Genomic DNA, 17,743 nt, shown 5'->3' with positions numbered 1-17,743 from the left:
TGGTCTTGGAAGAAACAAAATTAATTTCTGACAGAAATCTGAACTACTGAACTGTTAGAACTCCATACTAGATGTTATTGTATGGATGCTCTTATTACTCAGGTGTTGAAAAATGTATATTCACCTGGAATGTTTTTACAGACAACAGAAATAAGTGAAACAAGCCATCCTGAAGTTGTGAGTCCACCTTCAGCAGATGTAAATGAAGCTTCCTCCAGCATAGTTCCAAGCACTGAAAACACTTCCAGTTCACCTACCTCAGAGATACCTCCAGTCTCACAGCCTGAGTAAGCTCTTTCAATTTTGTTGTTCTGGACTTTGAGAGAATATAGTTTACTCTACTCTTGTTAAAATGTTTAGTAGGGATAAGATGGGACTGCTCTGCACAATTGTTTTGCTGGTTTATGGTGTCAGTGCTAATGGAGTGTGCCATCATTTACTGAGTGTGTGGATAAACAGTTGCATGCTTTCATGAAGTGGAATACTATTGCCATGATCGGTTTCTAAGCTGCTGCTTTGAAAAAAAGCCAACATGCTTAGATAATCTGTACTATAAAAGCCCTCACGGCTTTACCATTAGGATTTCTACCCTTCACAAATGTGCTTTCACATCTGTGTCAACAAGCATTGAGGCTGCTTCAGCAATGGCCTCTGCTTTCAGTTAAGGAAGAACTCTGCAGAGTTTTATCTGCGGAGAGTTTCAACTTCTGGTAGTAAGAGACTTGTGACAAAATAGCAAATTCTCATACAAATGCAGTCAAGTCAATGCTTAGTGTATTGCAGAGCTACCTCTGCTACAGGCAGCTCTCTGGAGTCCATGTACTTCATTTTCTTTCCCTTCTCTTGTGGGACATTGTGCTATCAAATGGGAACTAGTGTGGAAATTTGTGTGTGCATACTTGCAAGGATTTTCACAATGTTCTATTGGGCTTTTTGATGTGCTAAGGGAAGTTATGTTGTTCTGACTGCTGATAAAGATGGAGTATTTTATTAGATAAAAATTCAACACATTGAAAATGAAGTAGACTTGTCTTTGGTGGGTGTTTTGGGTTTTTTAAGAGTTCAGTCTTTCTGCTTTACCAAATTTAATTTCTTTACCATAGAAAAGGTACGGAAATTTTGTTTGCTGGCTGATCTTGCCTAGTCTGCCAGGGCTAACACTTAAACACATTTTGATACTTCATCAGTGTCTTTAATTGGAAGTCTTCCAAAATTTGCAGTTTTTGTAAAGCAAAACTGGAATGTTGCTTCAGCCTGTTCTTTTTATAGCTTTTGTTGACTACTACACTGATTTGTTTGTGTACTGTGTTGTAAGCTCTACTATTGTCACATCTTAGAAGGAGACAGGATGTTATTTTCCTTGAAACATTCAGCTGGTGTCTGGTAATTGTTGGAAATTGTCTGGCTGTCATAGCTGGGCAATACTGGAGTGGTGAACTCTGAAGACTTGAACTATGAAATGAATGAAAATAGAAACTTGGTTTGGAGCACCTGATGGATGAGTGAATGCTGGGCAGTGGTGTTGTGACACCAGTGCCATTTACAGGAAGAAAGGGTGGAACTGGTGTAGCAGAGAAGCATGTTTATACATTATTTCAAACTGCAGTTCAGCTTTCAATAGTCATAGGTGGTCTCTTACTGTACAGATTAATATCCAAACCATCTGTGGTCCAGCTCCATATTTAAACAAGATCTTTAAAAAGACATGGTTGCATTTGTTATCTTCAGGCATTTATCTTTTTCCTGGTTTAGATGTTGATTCCTGGCAGTGTAACAAAGTCCAGCTCTCTCAGGTGTTACTGGCCTAAAAGAGCAGAACCTCTTAGTCAAAATATTTTGAAAGTATTTTTATTCCAAACAAGTTTTACTTTGTAATGAATCCTTTTTTAGAACAGCACTGAGAGTAACTTCTCTACCTAAATCTAATCTGAGGAAAAATTACTGAAAAATAATCTGAGTTCTTTCTGTCTGGAAGTGAAGAACCTGCTGTGCAAAGTGAGCTTAATAATGCATTTTAAAAATTAAGGCAAATCAAGGTACCCAAAGGAGAGGGAGCACTACAGCTTTTAAGACTCACCTTCTGCCAAAATTATTTACTTGAGGCCAGTCAGGTACACCCTGAGAGGAAGGAATTTTTAAGTTCATTCTTCTCCCATATTTTATTCATTTGATAATTGTTCATACTGTCATCTACCCACTGAAATGGAGAATATGTGGAGCTTTGCAGTTTTAAGTGTAGTGGTCAGCCTTATTTAGTCAATAGAGAGTTGCATGCTCACCCAAACACTCTGCATCTCAGATGGAGGCATTTTGGGGCATTCAGGGAAAATACTCCCTGTTTATAGCTAATAAATTCTTGTATTCATGTTTGTTAGATTTTGCTACATAGCAAAAAGTCTTGAATACCTATGAGTTTTTTGTTTTATACCACAGGTAATTTATCATATGAAAGGTACTAAAATTGTCTCCCTGGGTTGGTTGCAGCTGCTTCTGTTGATAATTGTAGCAGTCAGAGAACCAAAAAGAGCCCCTTTTAAGTTGCTGACATGCTGTTTGTATTTTGGCAGCTCTGTCATGATATCGGATTAACCTAGTTTGCTGCTTACATTAAAGAAAGTTTATGTTGAAATTTAGAAGGCGGAGTAAAGCTTTTACTTAGATCTGGCTGTAGCCTGGATCAGCCTGAAAGTCATCCCTGTGCTGGAGAAGAGAGGACAGTCAGAAGTTATCAATTGAAAGATACTTCCATCTTCCATCTGTCCGTCTTCTTCTCCCCACCCATTCCATCATTCTTAAAGAGCATATGGGAGGCTTTCTGTTTGGTGTGTGCCTCAGGGTTTGTCTGATGAGGTGTGCTCAGCCTTTCTGGGAGAGAGGACGTAAAGCAGTGGGCAGGTGAGCTGGTTTGGGCTGTTGGTACAGCTTGGATAATGGTCTGCTGGGTTACCTGATTTTAATTACACTAGCAAAAAAAGAAATAAATCTAGTAGAAAGGAAGTCTGTCTGGCTCTGTTTTTATTGCCCTATTCTCCTCTAGTTTTAGCCAAGTTCTGTTCTGACTGCTGCCTCTTGACTTGGGAACATGAGAAGCTTTTAGTGAGGGAGCTCAGTCTTGTGCTTGTTTCCTTTGTTGAAAGGGAAAAGAAAATTGCTGGCAGCCAGGTAACTGTGAACCTGTTGTTAGTTTGTAGTGATTATGGGAAGAATTATCCATTGCAGTGTTTGATAAGATGTTAGATGAGAGTTCAGGGAGATGAGAAGCCTGTTTTGAGTTCCTTTCTGGAACAAACAGGCTGGAAAAAGAAATTCTATTCTTTCATGGGTACAACTGAGAATGCAATACCACAAGTACAGCATACTTCATTTTTCTTAATTATTTCTGTGAGACTCTTACTTTATTAAAACTTTCAAATATCTTTGTGGTTGATTTTCAGGGTTACTTGTATTATCAGAAGGCTAAAAAAGCATGTTGTTTGTTTCCCTTCAGTGCAATAGAGAATTCCCATGCTGATATCCCTGTAGTCAGCTCTAGTGAAGCTGAGCAGTCAGAACCTGACTGTGATATTGGTGGGACACTTGAGGCTGACCCTCAGAGTGAGCCTTCCTCTTTTGTCAGTCCACCAGAGAGGTGAGTATCCAAGCAGGTTGTGTGTGACTCTGAATACTTTAAAGGTAGTTGTTCTTTTCTGTGCTGGCTTTGCAACAAACATTTGCATGTGCTTGCTTAATCTACGTATTTGTGTGTGTTTAATTGCATGTGGCTGATCATGTTATAGATCCTGATACTCTAAACTTTCAGCCTTGCAGGCCAACATATAGAGAACATATCATCTTCACATGGCAAGGGCAAGAAGACAAAATCTGAGTTTGAGTCAAAAGTTTCAGCAGCTGAAAAGGGGGCGGATGAGCAAAAATCTGCTCTGAATGCTTCGGAGAACTTAAAAAGAGAGGTAAGCAGTGCTGGTATCCCCTCAGTACATACAGGAGCCTAAAGCGCTTCTTTAGGTTATCACCACTGAGAAAAAAAGTGGTGTGGTTTTATTCTGTCCCAGAAGTACTACTTGGCCCTTGTTAAAGTGGGATATGTAGCTAGTCAGGCCTTACATGCTTAACTATATGACTTTTTTCATGCTCTGATTGTGAGGTGCTTCCTAAAGCTTGTATTTTTTAAATACAATGACTAAGGCCATGGCAATACCAGTTTTTGCTATTTTAGGATCATGTTTAAACTGTCATTTGGCAACTACCTTTAAAATATTGTCTACAAAATAACCTCTACACTTGAAATATCTACCAAAAAATTTTCACTCATCTGGTGGTGTGCTGAAAATGTGTTTGTACAAAAGAGAAGTTAATGAAATAGAATAACATACAGTTTAGTTGCCTGGCAAAGCAAAACCCCTGTCAAGTCCAAAACATTATTTCTGAGATACTTAAACATGGTTTCTTTAATGTTTAATCGTTCTGCTGTTTTTGAGATGTTCAAAAGTTCCAGGGAACCTCTGGAATTCTGTCATGACAAGCATTCATGTTTAAAGATTTTTGCTACAGGGAAAACTTTCTTCATTAGGAAGAGGAAAAGCAAAAATTGGGAAGAAAATGCAGGTGTTGGAGACAGAAGGCTTACATTTTATTTAAAATGTATTAGCTTAGCTGCAAAAATTGCCAGTATTTCAGTGGAATAATCTGTAATTCTGAGAGAAAATCATCGCATGTTTTTTCTGGCTTATAATCTTGCTTACATTGGCTCTAAGTTGTTAACACGGGTGCAAATGATGTGTCTGCCCTTGACTTGATCAGAGCATGCTTTGTTTTTTGAAGTTCATCTTTGTTTTCATTGTTGGTCCTGAAAAATATTCACAATTGGTGGTTGTTTCTTCTGCAGAAAGACTTTAAGAAGACAGGAGAAATTGACCCTACATCAGTAATAACTCCAAAGGACCCTGGAGACATTCCAACATTTGATGAATGGAAGAAGAAAGTCATGGAAGTGGAGAAAGAAAAGAGTAAGTTCAGGATTCATTAGTTTGGACTAAATACAGACCACTGTCATCTTGTACTAGAGCTGAATAGTGAGACTGTCTCAATTTGGAATGCAGCCTGGAACTTCATTTTTCTGCTAGAACTACAAAATTAATAGCCTTCATTATATAAAAGCAGTGAGCAGAAGTTCCTGACAGTGAAATACTGTTTGTTTGTGTGGTTTGTTATAGGAGCAGTATTTTCTTGTTCCTAGGTCAGTCAATGCACCCCTCTGCTGTTGGTGGGCAGCATTCCACTAAAAAGGTCCAGAAAAACAGGAATAACTATGCGTCTGTAGAGTGTGGTGCCAAAATTCTGGCAGCAAATCCAGAGGCAAAGGTAAGCATTTACTAATTATTATTGTGCATTATGTTAGTGTACTGTTATGCAACAAGTAGCACAAAGTACACTTAACACTGATTTGTGAAGTTGTTATTCTACGTTTGGGTTTATTGGGATTTTAATTTATCAAAATAGGACATAAACAGTGATCTGTGCCTTTTTTAAGAGGGATTGCTATAGAGAACTTGATGTCTTTCTAAGTGAAATCAGAAAATGGGAGCAGAGTCTACTTCCTACAGAAATTAATACAACTTTGTTCAGTTGTTCAAAGAGCTCACCGTAGTAAATAATCTGTGTTTGCCCCAAAGTAGTATGGCATACGATGTCCTGGATATTATCTTGCTTAGAATGTTGTGAAACTTGATACTAGTCTAAAAACCTATTTTCAAACTTATTTTTGGAAAGAGGGGAAAAATCCTTGGTGTTGTTGGTATCTACCATGCCATTTAAAATACTAATTTTTTTCTTTATACAGAGCACTTCAGCTATTTTGATGGAAAACATGGACCTTTATATGCTCAATCCTTGCAGTACTAAAATCTGGTAGGTTCCTGAGGTTCACTTTTATGACAGGCGTGATTACAGTTTTCCGCTGCTGTGGGACTGAATGTGTCCTGTGGGACTGACTTGACCTTGGTGTGTTGCTGCTTGGAATGAGTGTGTGAGGAGCTTTGACAGAATTAGCACAAGATGTTTTATTATGTCTCCCATAGAAATGTAGCTCTTGTATTGAGAACTAATATTAAGGTGATATTTTTATTTACCTTAATATGTGAAAATTTTGCATAATTATCATGGCAGATAAAGCACTTGGGCATTCAAATAAAGATTTTTGATTTCTTTCTCTGACTGTCAACTAATTGTAGGACAGGTGAACAGAATTTACCATATATTAATTGGTACTTCAGATGTGATTTAAATTATGTTTGCTGTCCTTGGTTTTTAGCTCTGTGACTTAGTGCCTTTGAGTAGAAAATGGATGAAGCTCTTGTAGCTGCAGGTGCTACCTAGAGTTACTAAAGTTCAGGAAAGCACCACCAGTGATTCTTATGGTACAGCATTTTTGTAGTGTCCTCCTTATACCCAGTGGAGGATGTGGTAATGAGGTAAAGGGCTGAAGATTGTAACTGCAGAAGGAGAAGTCTTTTCTTAAAATATTTTCTTTTGTCTTTAAGGTTTGTTGTTGAGCTCTGTGAACCAGTCCAAGTAAAGCAGTTTGACATTGCAAATCATGAATTATTCTCTTCCACTCCTAAAGACTTTCTGGTGTCAATTAGTGACAGGTATGTAATCTAAACTCATCCTTCTGAATGAAAAAAATGAAATGATTACTAGATGCAAGGCTTTATTAAGCATGGGCTGTGTATGCTTGTTATTATGCAAAGTGTAATGTAGTGTGAAGTCACACGAATTTTCTTTGTTTTGTGTATATTGTCAGTTGCTAGCAGTTTTTTCCTTTGCTGCCTTAAAAATGAAAAGGAAAAATTTGTTGACAAGTAGCAGTGAAGGAGCAGAATTTATACAGTAGCTGGATAGTGGATGGCAGATTATAAAATGCCTTAATAAAATGCTGCTGAGGATTTGGGCTGTCTCCTCCCTTGTCATTCAGACCATTTTCACATGGTTTGAGCTGTCTTCAATGCTGAACTCTGTTCAAAAATACACAAATTATTTTAAAAGAAACAAGAGCAGTATACTATTGAGAAATTGGAAGGGGGTAAGAGTGCTACAGATTGGCCAGATGGCTGCTTAGAGGGTGGCTTTATGATGATTTAGGCAGTGTTGTGCCCCCACTGCTTTCTGCAGTGAGCAGATAATTCTGGTCTGTGAATGAGCAGACATTCACAGTGCTTCAGAAAAAATCCCTTTCTTCTTGGGTGCCTAAAGCATGTAGGGTTAGACTTCCAACACTTGGTCTGTTGTGTAGTTCTACCTCTGCTTTGCTCAGTTTTCTACTGCTTGCTTACAGTAATACAACCTGTCATGTGTTGTGTTCTTACCTGGGGTGGCTTCATTGTAGACTGGCTGAATTTCAGTAATTGGATCAAGTCTGGGGTTTTGTGCTTCAAGAGCTTGCACATTGCTGTAAGTGTGTGAGGAGGTTCTGCTGATGTTTTGTGTTGGGAACGTTGCTGCTATCTTGCAGCTGGAAAGAACAGAATGTATTTCTTCTCTGGAAAGGCATTAGGGGAAACTTTGGCAAATACCTGTAAACAGTGAGTTCCTGCATTTCATTACCTGACTCCATTGTTTCCTTTCTAGGTATCCAACAAACAAATGGATTAAATTAGGTACTTTCCATGCCAGAGATGAGAGAAATGTCCAGAGCTTTCCTCTGGATGAACAGATGTATGCAAAATATGTTAAGGTAACTTAATACTGCAAAAGCATCCATGCTCCTCAGGGAAGGAAGGGTTTGCTGGGCTTCCCCTGTATAACAGCATCCAGAGAAATGTGTTATCAAAGCCTACCTTACCATTAATTGCCCTTGGTTAATTAGTGGCCCCAACTGGGGTTGTCTGTGTACTAAATTCTTGTCACGGTAATGAGCCTATTACCTTCCTCACTTTGGTAATTGAGAGGATCTTGGGAAGCCCCTTGCGTCCAAGTACATACTTAGTTGACACCTGAATTAAGAAAAATCTAGACAATGTTCTGTTCTATTTGACTTAACCAACTGTCCTCTGAATGTAAGATCAGAAGAATCTTGACCTATTTTGTTGCTTGGCTGTACCTGCTTTACATATATACACATATCTGTATCTATCTATCTATCTAGATAGATATATACACACACACACACACACACTGCACACTCACTCTCTGGAGCAAAATCAGGATATGCATATTTCTTGGTATTTTTTACTGTGTTGTACTGTACACTTCAGTGAATCTGAAAGTGTAAGTGGTTGAACCTTGGTTCTCATTATAGACTCCAAGTGCAGTTTTGCAGTTATTCAGTCATAACTCTGACTCTGGCAAATTATTTATGCTCACTGCTACTGGAGCATTGCCATGATACCTCCACCTGCAAAACAGTTTGCATTAAACTATCTTTACTTGGGAGACTCAAAGGGAATAAAACTGCATAAATAATTAATGTGGTGCGTGAACGTGGATAAAACCTTTTGTGAAAATTTTGGATTGTAGCAAAGGTTTGAATTCAAATAAAATACAGACCTTTTAGGTCTTCTTCAGTGATGTGTTACCTTCCAACTATGGTATTGCCGAAAAAAAAAAAACTAGTTTGTGCTCCTTAATTATGCTTTGTGCTTTTATGAAGAAGTAGCTATGAATGATAATTGTCTAACCTCTCTACCCAGAAATTCTGCATGAGTCACAGAATAGAGATTTCATTTATTTTTAATTCTGTTTTCTGGCTGAATTAATGCCTTAAGGTAGCTGCCATTGTCACTGAAGTTCCAGAATTCCAGTAGATGCTGCAGCACTTAGTCCCTTGGTGGATACAGTGCTCTGCCTTGAATAATACAGCATGGTAAAATTTCCAAAGGTTTGTTCTTGTAATGTTTTCACTTTATAGTGCAAAAAGTAAACAAGTTCTGAGTATGTCTAGCCTACAGAAAGAGTCTAAAACGTTTTCAAAAAGTAAAATTTTTTTGAAGTAGTTTACTGAACTTGTATCAAAAACGGTGGAATTTTTTGTAAACGTGATTTTATGGGAATATTTGTCTTGGTCTCACTTGCAGATTACTCCAGTGCTTCAGTGATAGTGTCTACATAGTGGTTTAATTAATGTGTTCTACACTTGCAATTAATTCAGATTAAGTAAATACCAGTGTGTAGTCAAGGTTGCACTAGAAAGACACAGATGACTGAAGCTTTCAAGTCTGTCATCAGCTGCTCTATTTCTTGCAGTTGTGCTTCTCTAAATTGAAGTATTTTGTACTGAATTGAAGCAGCGGCAGTACATGTAGAGTGCATGCTACATGGGTTTGTTTCTCCTTTTGAGTCACTTTCTGTAATCTATGCTCTTTAAGGGGAAAAATACACTTAGTACCTTTAACACACTTCAGTATTCTATCTGCAATCATGCTGTCCTGAAAAATTGAATAACTTAAATTCCCTAATAAAACACTTGTTGCATGTTACCTTCAATCTGCAAGGTACAAGGGCTAAATGAAATCTTGCTACCCAAGGCAGATGAAGTAGTATTACAACTTAATCCTTCACAGCTTGTCATCTTAGGCATTTATAGTACTGAATTAAACCCAGCAGGACTCTGTAGTTGCCTGTGGCATGTGTTCAGCCTTTGTACTGACATCTACTTTTTTTTTTTATTTCCTTTCTCTCGCTTCAGATGTTCATCAAGTACATAAAGGTTAGCAACCTCTTCTTTTGGAGTGATGGATGCATGGGGCTGGGGGTGTTCTCTGCTGCGGCTCAGCTCTTTAATGCATGGCAAGAGTAAATCTTTGGTTTCTTCTGCTGTGGGCAATCTGCAACTCCCTTGAGTAAACAAAACTTGCAATTTCAAGATTGAATGTATATGTTAAGTGAACTCTTGACTCTGTGAGTCTTTGAGGTTTTATTTTAAATACCTTTTATTCTTTAGGTGGAGTTGATATCACACTTTGGATCAGAACATTTTTGTCCTTTAAGTCTTATAAGGTAATACTTTGTGTTTTGCTTAGTCTTTCTACCTCCTTGCAATGAGGATTAGTGTGTTTTCATAATAGTTGGGCAACAATTCCAATTTTCAATTGCAATTATTTGTAAGTATTGTGAATTGAAGTAGTTGCCTGACTTGCCTTCTGTGTAGTGTCTTTCACATCTGTTTAAAGAAGCTTTGAGTCTTTTTATTTGCTTCTCCAGTATGTAAGGAATAGTTTATATTGGGGGGGGAGGGGAGGAAACAGGAGCCTTGAGCAGCTTTACAGCAGGACATGAGCATTTCCAGGCTGACCAAGCAAAACGGGGAGCAAGTGGTGAACTAAAAAGAGCAGGTGTGGTGAGTGCTGTGTTGCTTGGTGCCACAGGTGCATGCAGTCAGTAATGCTTGGAATGTCTGAGTAGAAACACCTGTGAATTTGTAATTCAGAGAATCATCACCCTCTGTACTGCTCCTAAAAAACGGCTTTTGAACCTGGGAGGTCTCTAGTGTTAGAAGTCAAACCATATTTTTAGTTCACAAGACTGCTTTAAATTGGATTATTTTGATTTAATTTTGGCAGAATAGGTCAAAGAGAATATGGTATGCAAAGTGAGGTAGTTCTGAATAGATATTCCTAAAGCAAGTCAAAAGTGAAGCTGAAGAGGAGGTGTAAGCTCATGGAAAGCTAAAGACAAGGAAGTCTAGGTATGAGTTTAAAAGGAAGAAAAAAGACTCTTTGGAATTAGGATGAAAAACAGGATCTTGTTTCAGTTCTGCAGGGGACTTCATAGATACAACTTAGAGAAAATAAACATCCCTGCTGCTTGATTCTAGTTAACTGACTGCAACTACTGTGTATCTAATTTATTTGTTATATAAAGGCAATACTGCTTATCAATTATGTCCCATGATTACTAATAATAGGCTTTTATTTTAAAACTTTTATCATAGAGTATTTGGTACTAGCATGGTTGAAGAGTATGAAGAAATAGCTGATTCTCAGTATCAGTCTGAACGACAGGAACTGTTTGATGAAGATTATGGTAAGCAAATATTTCGTGCATTTTTAGCCATTCAGACAGCTCTTGTGCTGGTTTTGGTGGCTCATCACTTCCTGCATATGATAGAAGAGTTGACTTCTGAATTTGCTTGTTGACAGTATCTCAGTATTTCTGGGCTTTTCCAACAATCCCTTTAAGTTTTAAACAATGTGTTTGATGTAGCTATGTGGATTATAATAATAAGTTTGTTTTACTTGGCAGAATAGACAATCTCTTCATGTGCTGACAGTAGTTAAGGATTACTAAAATAAAGAAGCTCACACAAAACAGATCTATTCTTAGTGTCCATTTCAGTTTGTAATCTGTCCTCTGTGGTTTTAGTTCTATGCTGTCAAATCCACATCATTGAATTATATGTTAAATCTTGAGGTTTATATTCTTTGCCCATGACACATTAAATTTTAATAGTCACAAGTTGTTCTATTTTTATACATAGATTATCTGTTGGATTACAACACAGGGGAAGAAAAATCTTCAAAAAATCTTCTTGGTTCTGCTACAAGTGAGTATGATTTATTAGAAAAAGTTGTTGCTGTGCTTAAAACAAGATGTGCTAACTGAAATTGGAATATCATTTTGTCATGCAACATCTGCAACTTTCATATTCTGCTGAAACAATTTATTGTGATTCTTGTTTAGTTCCATAGGAATAATTAAAAATTTGAAGCTGGGGGATCATTCTTAGGGTTCTAAAAATGAATTTTCAATTTGTAAGGATCTCTATTTTGTGGCAACTTGTTTTCTGTACTTAAGGATTCTGTGTACTGAAAAGAATGTGAAAGTTGCACAGGGCTGTAAATGGCCAGGACTAAAGTGTTGTCGAACCTTAGTTATTTGGAACTTGGAAATCTGTATTTAATTGAAGTGCTTAACTTACAGGAGGCAATACAAAGATTTACTTTGTACAACTTTAGGGGGGGAGGGAAGGATGGAAAATACTATTTCTGAGAAGGCTTTACGTAAATATTGTAATTTATGCTCTTCATGAGGGCTGTGTGGTTTATGGAGAGCACTAAAGGTTCTTGACTGTCTCTTCTCGCTTTTCCCATTGGAAAACCTCCAGGTGTAGGGTTTGTTTGGCTAAGAATGCTTGAATATTCAGTTTTAATGATCTTCTTCACTCCTGAATTATTCAGGCTACTGTCACATCCACACACCATTTTCTAAAGAGCTCTTGCACTGTACAATTCTTCCTTCTGTCCCAGCTAATGAAGATTTGTTATTGCAGTGTAGATTTGCACTCAGTTAATGCTGTTTGGAGTCAGGCTTTACTTTCATCCTGTAGTGGATCAGAGCTACAGAAATCTTTCATACTTTTTTCTAGAACATTGTTGTCTCCTGAGAATAAGGTCATGGCTAGTAACATTCACAGCTTAGAACAGTTTTCAAAAGGGAACTAAATAGTGGAAAAAGCAGTTTATTTCTAAATGTGGGCTTCTTCACAGATGAGATAAAGCAGTAAATTCTTCCCTGACACTGCTTATCTCTTATTTGTGACTTTCAGACTTTCTATCTTCGAGCTATCTTGATGATGCATGTTCACATGATCTGTCAGCAAGGGCAGTATTACAGGTTTATATTCACTGTTTCAACAATGCAGTAACTTTTCATTTAATTTTTTAGACTACTAAAGCTAAGATTAAAAGATTTGAAGCAGCTGTTGCTGATGGTGCTCAGCTGTCTCTCTAATGCACTGAAACATTGCAGTGACCATTATTTAGTTCTGGCTGGTGGATTTTGTTGTTGAGACCTTTCCTCTGTCAGGGTGGTCAGTCCTCTTTTGGAAGGAGGAGAGTTTTTGGGTGTTGGTTTTTTGTGGTTTTTTAATATGTACATAGACAAATGTGACAGACTTCCATTTTGCATCTTAAATGTAGAGTGAGGAAGAGGGTCCTCTGAGGGAGGGGTTCTCAGACTTTTAATCTCATAAGAAGCATTCTGCAGTCTTCCACGAATCTTAACCTTGGAGGGTGGCTCACTGTTCTTTCTCCTGCCATTCGCCCAGATTGTAAAGCTTCTCCACCAACTCCGTATTCTCCCTCATTTTCTGCTTCTCCATCAATAGTAAGAAACCATGCATAGCTCAAGTTTAGCATCTTTTGACTATTACGACTTTTCACAGAATACAAACCCAGATAAATAACATGAATCAGGAATGCAGTTTCTGACATGCTCTGGAGGCATCAAAGGCAGAATCAAAGTTTTGAACACAACTTCCTGGAGCCCAAGGAATTTGTCATTACTACTAAAATGCCCCTTTTACATTATGACCTTGGCCATGTGACATACACTGCTATATGTTGGTGGGTGGGAGAGAAATGAGCAAAATCAAGCCAGCTTTTGTGTGTTTACAATATGGTGCTCTTTACCCAATTCTCACCTTCTAAATAAGCCTGGCAATTATGTTTGTTTTCAGTATCAAGACCAAAGAGTAGCTGTATTTAATATCTGTGCTGATGTAGAGCAGGCCCTCTTGGAATTTACTTCTGTGAATTCAGAGGGGAGAGGAACTGTTCTACTTAACAGGTCCTTAAAATAAATATATGTGTAAGCCAGGTATGTGGATGTTGTTGATACAGGTTTTCAAATAGAGGTTTCTAGCTTGTACACTTACCTTTAAAAGAAACAGCTGCCTCCAGTGTAATGGAATGACCAGATATTTTTATGTCCTTACACTGATTCGTTTCGAGCAAGTATTGCAAAAGAGCAGATTTCTCAGTGCTGGTGATCTCTGGGCCCTCTGAAAGTACTCTTGTTGAGTCGTTGTTGTCTCTTTTAGATGCTATCCTAAGTATGGTGAACATTGCTGCTAATATGCTTGGAGCCAAAACTGAAGAGTCATCTGAAACTGAAGGTAGTGTAGTTTTTTTAGATGAAAAGCATTCTGGAAAGTTTTCATGTCTTTAAGTTTTTTTTGGTGAGGAGTTGGATGGTCTATGTTTAAATGACTTTTTTTCACCTGTTGTGGCACACCTGATTAGTGCCATAGAACCTAGTGACTGTGAAAAGTGGAACAAAGATGCTGAATTTGCTGAGAAAAGAATCCATACAAAGATGACACATATGCTTGTTCAGCTTTGTTTGGAGATCTTTGCTCTCTGTTTTACCCAAGTTAAGTTGTAAAGTCCTAACTTGCTGCTGCTTTCTGGAAGTGTTTTGAGACTGTCCACAACATCACATTCATAAACTCAGTAGCATTTTCATGTTAATAACTTTGGATGACATCTGCAATTAATTTGGTAGTGCAGTTAATAATAACCCCCCCAATAATAAACCTAAACCTCAGAATATGTTGAAAACAAAGATGGTTCTTGAATTTCTGTGTTCACATTTTCCTCCTTCCTGCAGCAGGGAACAAAAGTGTGTCCGAAAATGTCACTGCCACCCCTGCAACTTCAACAGCTGCACCAAGACTGCCTGAACCAACACCTGTTCCTTCACCAGAGTAAGTGATTGCTCTTGGTGTTTTTGTAATGTGCTCCAAGCAGAGACTAACGTGTGCCAGTCTGCAGTCTTTGGTAGTAGAATGCTCAGGTATGGCATGCAGACTTAAACAAATGAAAAGGCAAGTATTTGGTAAAATCTGTAAGTTTGGTAATTGCACTAACCAGAGAAATTTGTTTTAGTTACTGTTTATTATAGCTATTTCCATTATGACATGTTTTATTTTGGCACAGAAACTGACTTAATACTGCTTAATGCCACTTTTGTGGTCTTCTGCAAGGGACACTAATTAGGAATGTAAATTGTATTGCTGAAATTTCAGTTAAATTATATTGACAAAATTCTGGTTTAGAAGCTTATACTTCAGTAGACTTTCCTTAATGAAAATATGTATACAAATGTACAGATTGAGGTTGAGAAGAGAAGTTCTATATAGATTTTCTATTGTTTTTCAGTTGATTACAATTGCTGATAATTTGGCTGCTTAGGGCCAAGACTCTACCTCTTAAATGTTAAGACATGAGTTCTGCTGTATTTAGTGTTTTTATGGTTTTCTATCACTCTTGCTGTGAGACTGAGGAAGGTCAATGGGAACATTGTGATTGTTGCATTTGAAGATTGCATCATCAGAGTAAGACGCTTGCTGTGTAAGAAATGGTATTTGAACTGGTGACAGTTTTCAGGGGTGAGGGAAGGGGCAATATCTAATTGAGAAGGCTTGCTGTTTAAGTGGCAGGGGTTGAAATAATGTGTTTGCCTATTGGGAATGAAAATCACCAGAAAAAATACTATCTTGCAGGATTTTGGTCTCCAGACTGGCCTTTGGTCACTGGACTAAGCTTTGCTAATTTTCTGAAAGATCCTATTTTCACAGTCTTCTAGAGCAAGGATGTAAAACTGTTGAACTAACACCTCAACTTTAACTCTTCTGTTCTAGACTTGTTACTACTGATATTCCCCAGATAGAGAAAGAGCAGTTAATGGTGGATTTGACTAAAGAAAGCCCAATTGTTCAGCTAGTGCAAGAGTATGAAGAAGATACAAGCCAGTCCACAGTAACTTTGCTGTCCAGTGATGACCAGGAAGAGGAAGCATTGGCATGGTTTGAACTGGAGACAGAGAAGTACTGCTGTGACATGGCAGCAGTGTGCTGTATTTCCACCTTCTCAGAATATCTGTTTAAGTGGTGCTCAGTTGCAGCAGCCATGCATCGGCAGCACAGTAAAACTGGAGGTGAGGAAAGGCCACGTTACCCTGTGGATGTGCAGCAGCCACAGCCAGCTCTGACTGAATCTACCCAGACAGCAGTAGGGGAGCCTCTGCCTGAGCAGTTGGACAGCAAAGCTGAGAAACCCCCTGGGTCTGTTGTTGCAGTTGACTTCAGTGCAGTCCATGAGGAGATCAGTAATGAGACCACAGAGTCCATTGAGCTGGAGCCAAGCCATCCTCAAACTGTCTCTCAGTCCCTCCTCCTGGAAGTTACTTCTCGAGTTAAGCCATCCCCCACAACAGACATGGTGTTGGAGCCTGCAAAAGAAGACTCAGGCCAGGTAGCACCAAGGGCAACTCCCCAGGTGGATGTGCGTGAGCTCAGCATTGAAACAGAAAAGGCTGAGAGCTCAGTTGTAGAAGAAAGCCCTGAGACCAGTGTGGCCACTGAGGTAAAGGAGATGAACACAAGAGAGACTGTTGCTACTCCAGTGATTTCAAAGCCTACAGAGACTCTTCTGCAGCCTGAAAGCACAGTGGGCATAGTAGCCAGCGATGCTGTGGAAGGAAAGGAGAGCGTTCCAGAAGTGCAGAAACCTGTTTTGCCTCCTGTCGAGTCTCCAGTATCTGCTGAGACAAAGGAGGACGATCAGGCAGCTGAAGAAGCTTTGATGGCGATTCCGGTCTCGGGGGGACCTCAGAGAACAGCTACAGATTTCTATGCTGAGCTGCAGAATTCCACAGACCTGGGCTATGCCAATGGGAACCTTGTTCATGGATCCAATCAAAAGGAGTCAGTCTTCATGCGCCTGAACAATCGCATCAAGGCCCTGGAAGTCAACATGTCCCTCAGCAGCCGCTACTTGGAAGAACTCAGTCAGAGGTGAGTCTGAGAATGATTGGTAGGAGTCCAGCCTGTGAAAAATAGTACAGGGGAAAGCTGGGCAGAGTGTAGATCAGAGTGTAAAGCTCTATGGAAAACTGAGAAAAGGACCCAGGCCTAGGTGGCTGTTGGAGTTACTCTGTGTGAGACAGGGCTTCCCTCTTTGTATTTCAGATACAATCCCGTTTAATTTATTTTGAGGAATATTGCTGTGGGTTTTTTAAAAGGATAAAGTCTTGTCAGGATGTAGGCACTAATCTTGCCCATAATTTATTCTACAAAAGGCACATCCTTCTGTTACTGTTGAACTGAATGTCACAGACCTACAATGCCTTTTAAATTTAATTGTTTCCACTTAAAGTACCCTGTTATCTGTAATAACTCTGGTTGCATAAGTGACTGTGGAGAGGGAACCAAGAGCTTTTTGTGAAGGATGTATCTGTGTATTAGTGTTTATCTGTGGTGTTCCTTAGCCACAGGCGAGTGGGGAAATGTACCCATTTCAGAAATGGTTCCAAGGAGGGGGCTCACAGTTATATTTACTGCGCAAAGTGAATTCAGTAAATTGGCACTAAGCTTGAAAGTGTTGAAATAGATTTGACCATAACTTTGGGGGGGGGGGGGGGGGGGGGGGGGAAACATCCCACAACCATAGGAAAAGACACATCTTTTCTATTTGTGAGACTTAAAAGCAGATACCACTTGATGTTTAAATAAAGCTCTTTGGGCAAAGGGAAGGTTTTTTGCTGTCATAGTTATGTTTTCTGAAGACAAGTCTAAGCTGAGGAGTTTTGTGCACTAGTATTTCAGCCTTAAACACTTTCTGTTTTAGGTACCGAAAACAAATGGAAGAAATGCAGAAGGCTTTCAATAAAACAATAATAAAACTTCAGAACACCTCAAGAATAGCAGAAGAGCAGGTATGGTTTGTTTGGAGTACTTAAGTCTTTTCCTAATTAGGAAGGCTTACTTTTAATGGAAAGTTGCGCAGAGGTGCAGAAATCCTCTTTCAGTTGAGCTGTATATATGCCTTTTAAAAGCATCTGTTCCATGGTTCCCTATTTTTCTCCATAATAAGATTTTTAGATGTGTTCCCCATTGTTTTAGAATAAAGCTATTTTTTCTGATTTTGTACTTGAAGAAAAGATCAGTTGTCAGCTGGTAATGGCT

General features: G+C 38.7%; 1 protein-coding gene across 6 annotated transcripts in view; it reads left to right on the top strand.

Moving 5' to 3' along the window:
- Window positions 1-17,743, top strand: part of SUCO (SUN domain containing ossification factor) — a 40,269-nt gene that overhangs the window by 15,375 nt on the left and 7,151 nt on the right. For 3 of the 6 annotated variants that reach the window (XM_039555976.1, XM_039555974.1, XM_039555978.1), the window contains 16 exons: window positions 142-287; window positions 3,488-3,628; window positions 3,800-3,950; window positions 4,886-5,006; window positions 5,237-5,361; window positions 5,840-5,907; window positions 6,540-6,647; window positions 7,627-7,732; window positions 9,683-9,703; window positions 9,938-9,993; window positions 10,928-11,019; window positions 11,474-11,539; window positions 13,817-13,891; window positions 14,386-14,482; window positions 15,419-16,573; window positions 17,406-17,493. In XM_039555976.1, coding sequence (XP_039411910.1) covers window positions 142-287; window positions 3,488-3,628; window positions 3,800-3,950; window positions 4,886-5,006; window positions 5,237-5,361; window positions 5,840-5,907; window positions 6,540-6,647; window positions 7,627-7,732; window positions 9,683-9,703; window positions 9,938-9,993; window positions 10,928-11,019; window positions 11,474-11,539; window positions 13,817-13,891; window positions 14,386-14,482; window positions 15,419-16,573; window positions 17,406-17,493 — 2,616 coding nt within the window. The remainder of the gene's footprint in view (window positions 1-141; window positions 288-3,487; window positions 3,629-3,799; window positions 3,951-4,885; window positions 5,007-5,236; window positions 5,362-5,839; window positions 5,908-6,539; window positions 6,648-7,626; window positions 7,733-9,682; window positions 9,704-9,937; window positions 9,994-10,927; window positions 11,020-11,473; window positions 11,540-13,816; window positions 13,892-14,385; window positions 14,483-15,418; window positions 16,574-17,405; window positions 17,494-17,743) is intronic. The other 3 variants (XM_039555975.1, XM_039555979.1, XM_039555977.1) reach the window with 3 other exon arrangements.

This window comes from Corvus cornix, chromosome 8 (assembly GCF_000738735.6).
Source record: "Corvus cornix cornix isolate S_Up_H32 chromosome 8, ASM73873v5, whole genome shotgun sequence".
Taxonomy (NCBI): Eukaryota; Metazoa; Chordata; class Aves; order Passeriformes; family Corvidae; genus Corvus; species Corvus cornix.
Note: the sequence above shows the minus strand (reverse complement) of the source record. Positions and strands in the feature narration are given on the sequence as shown.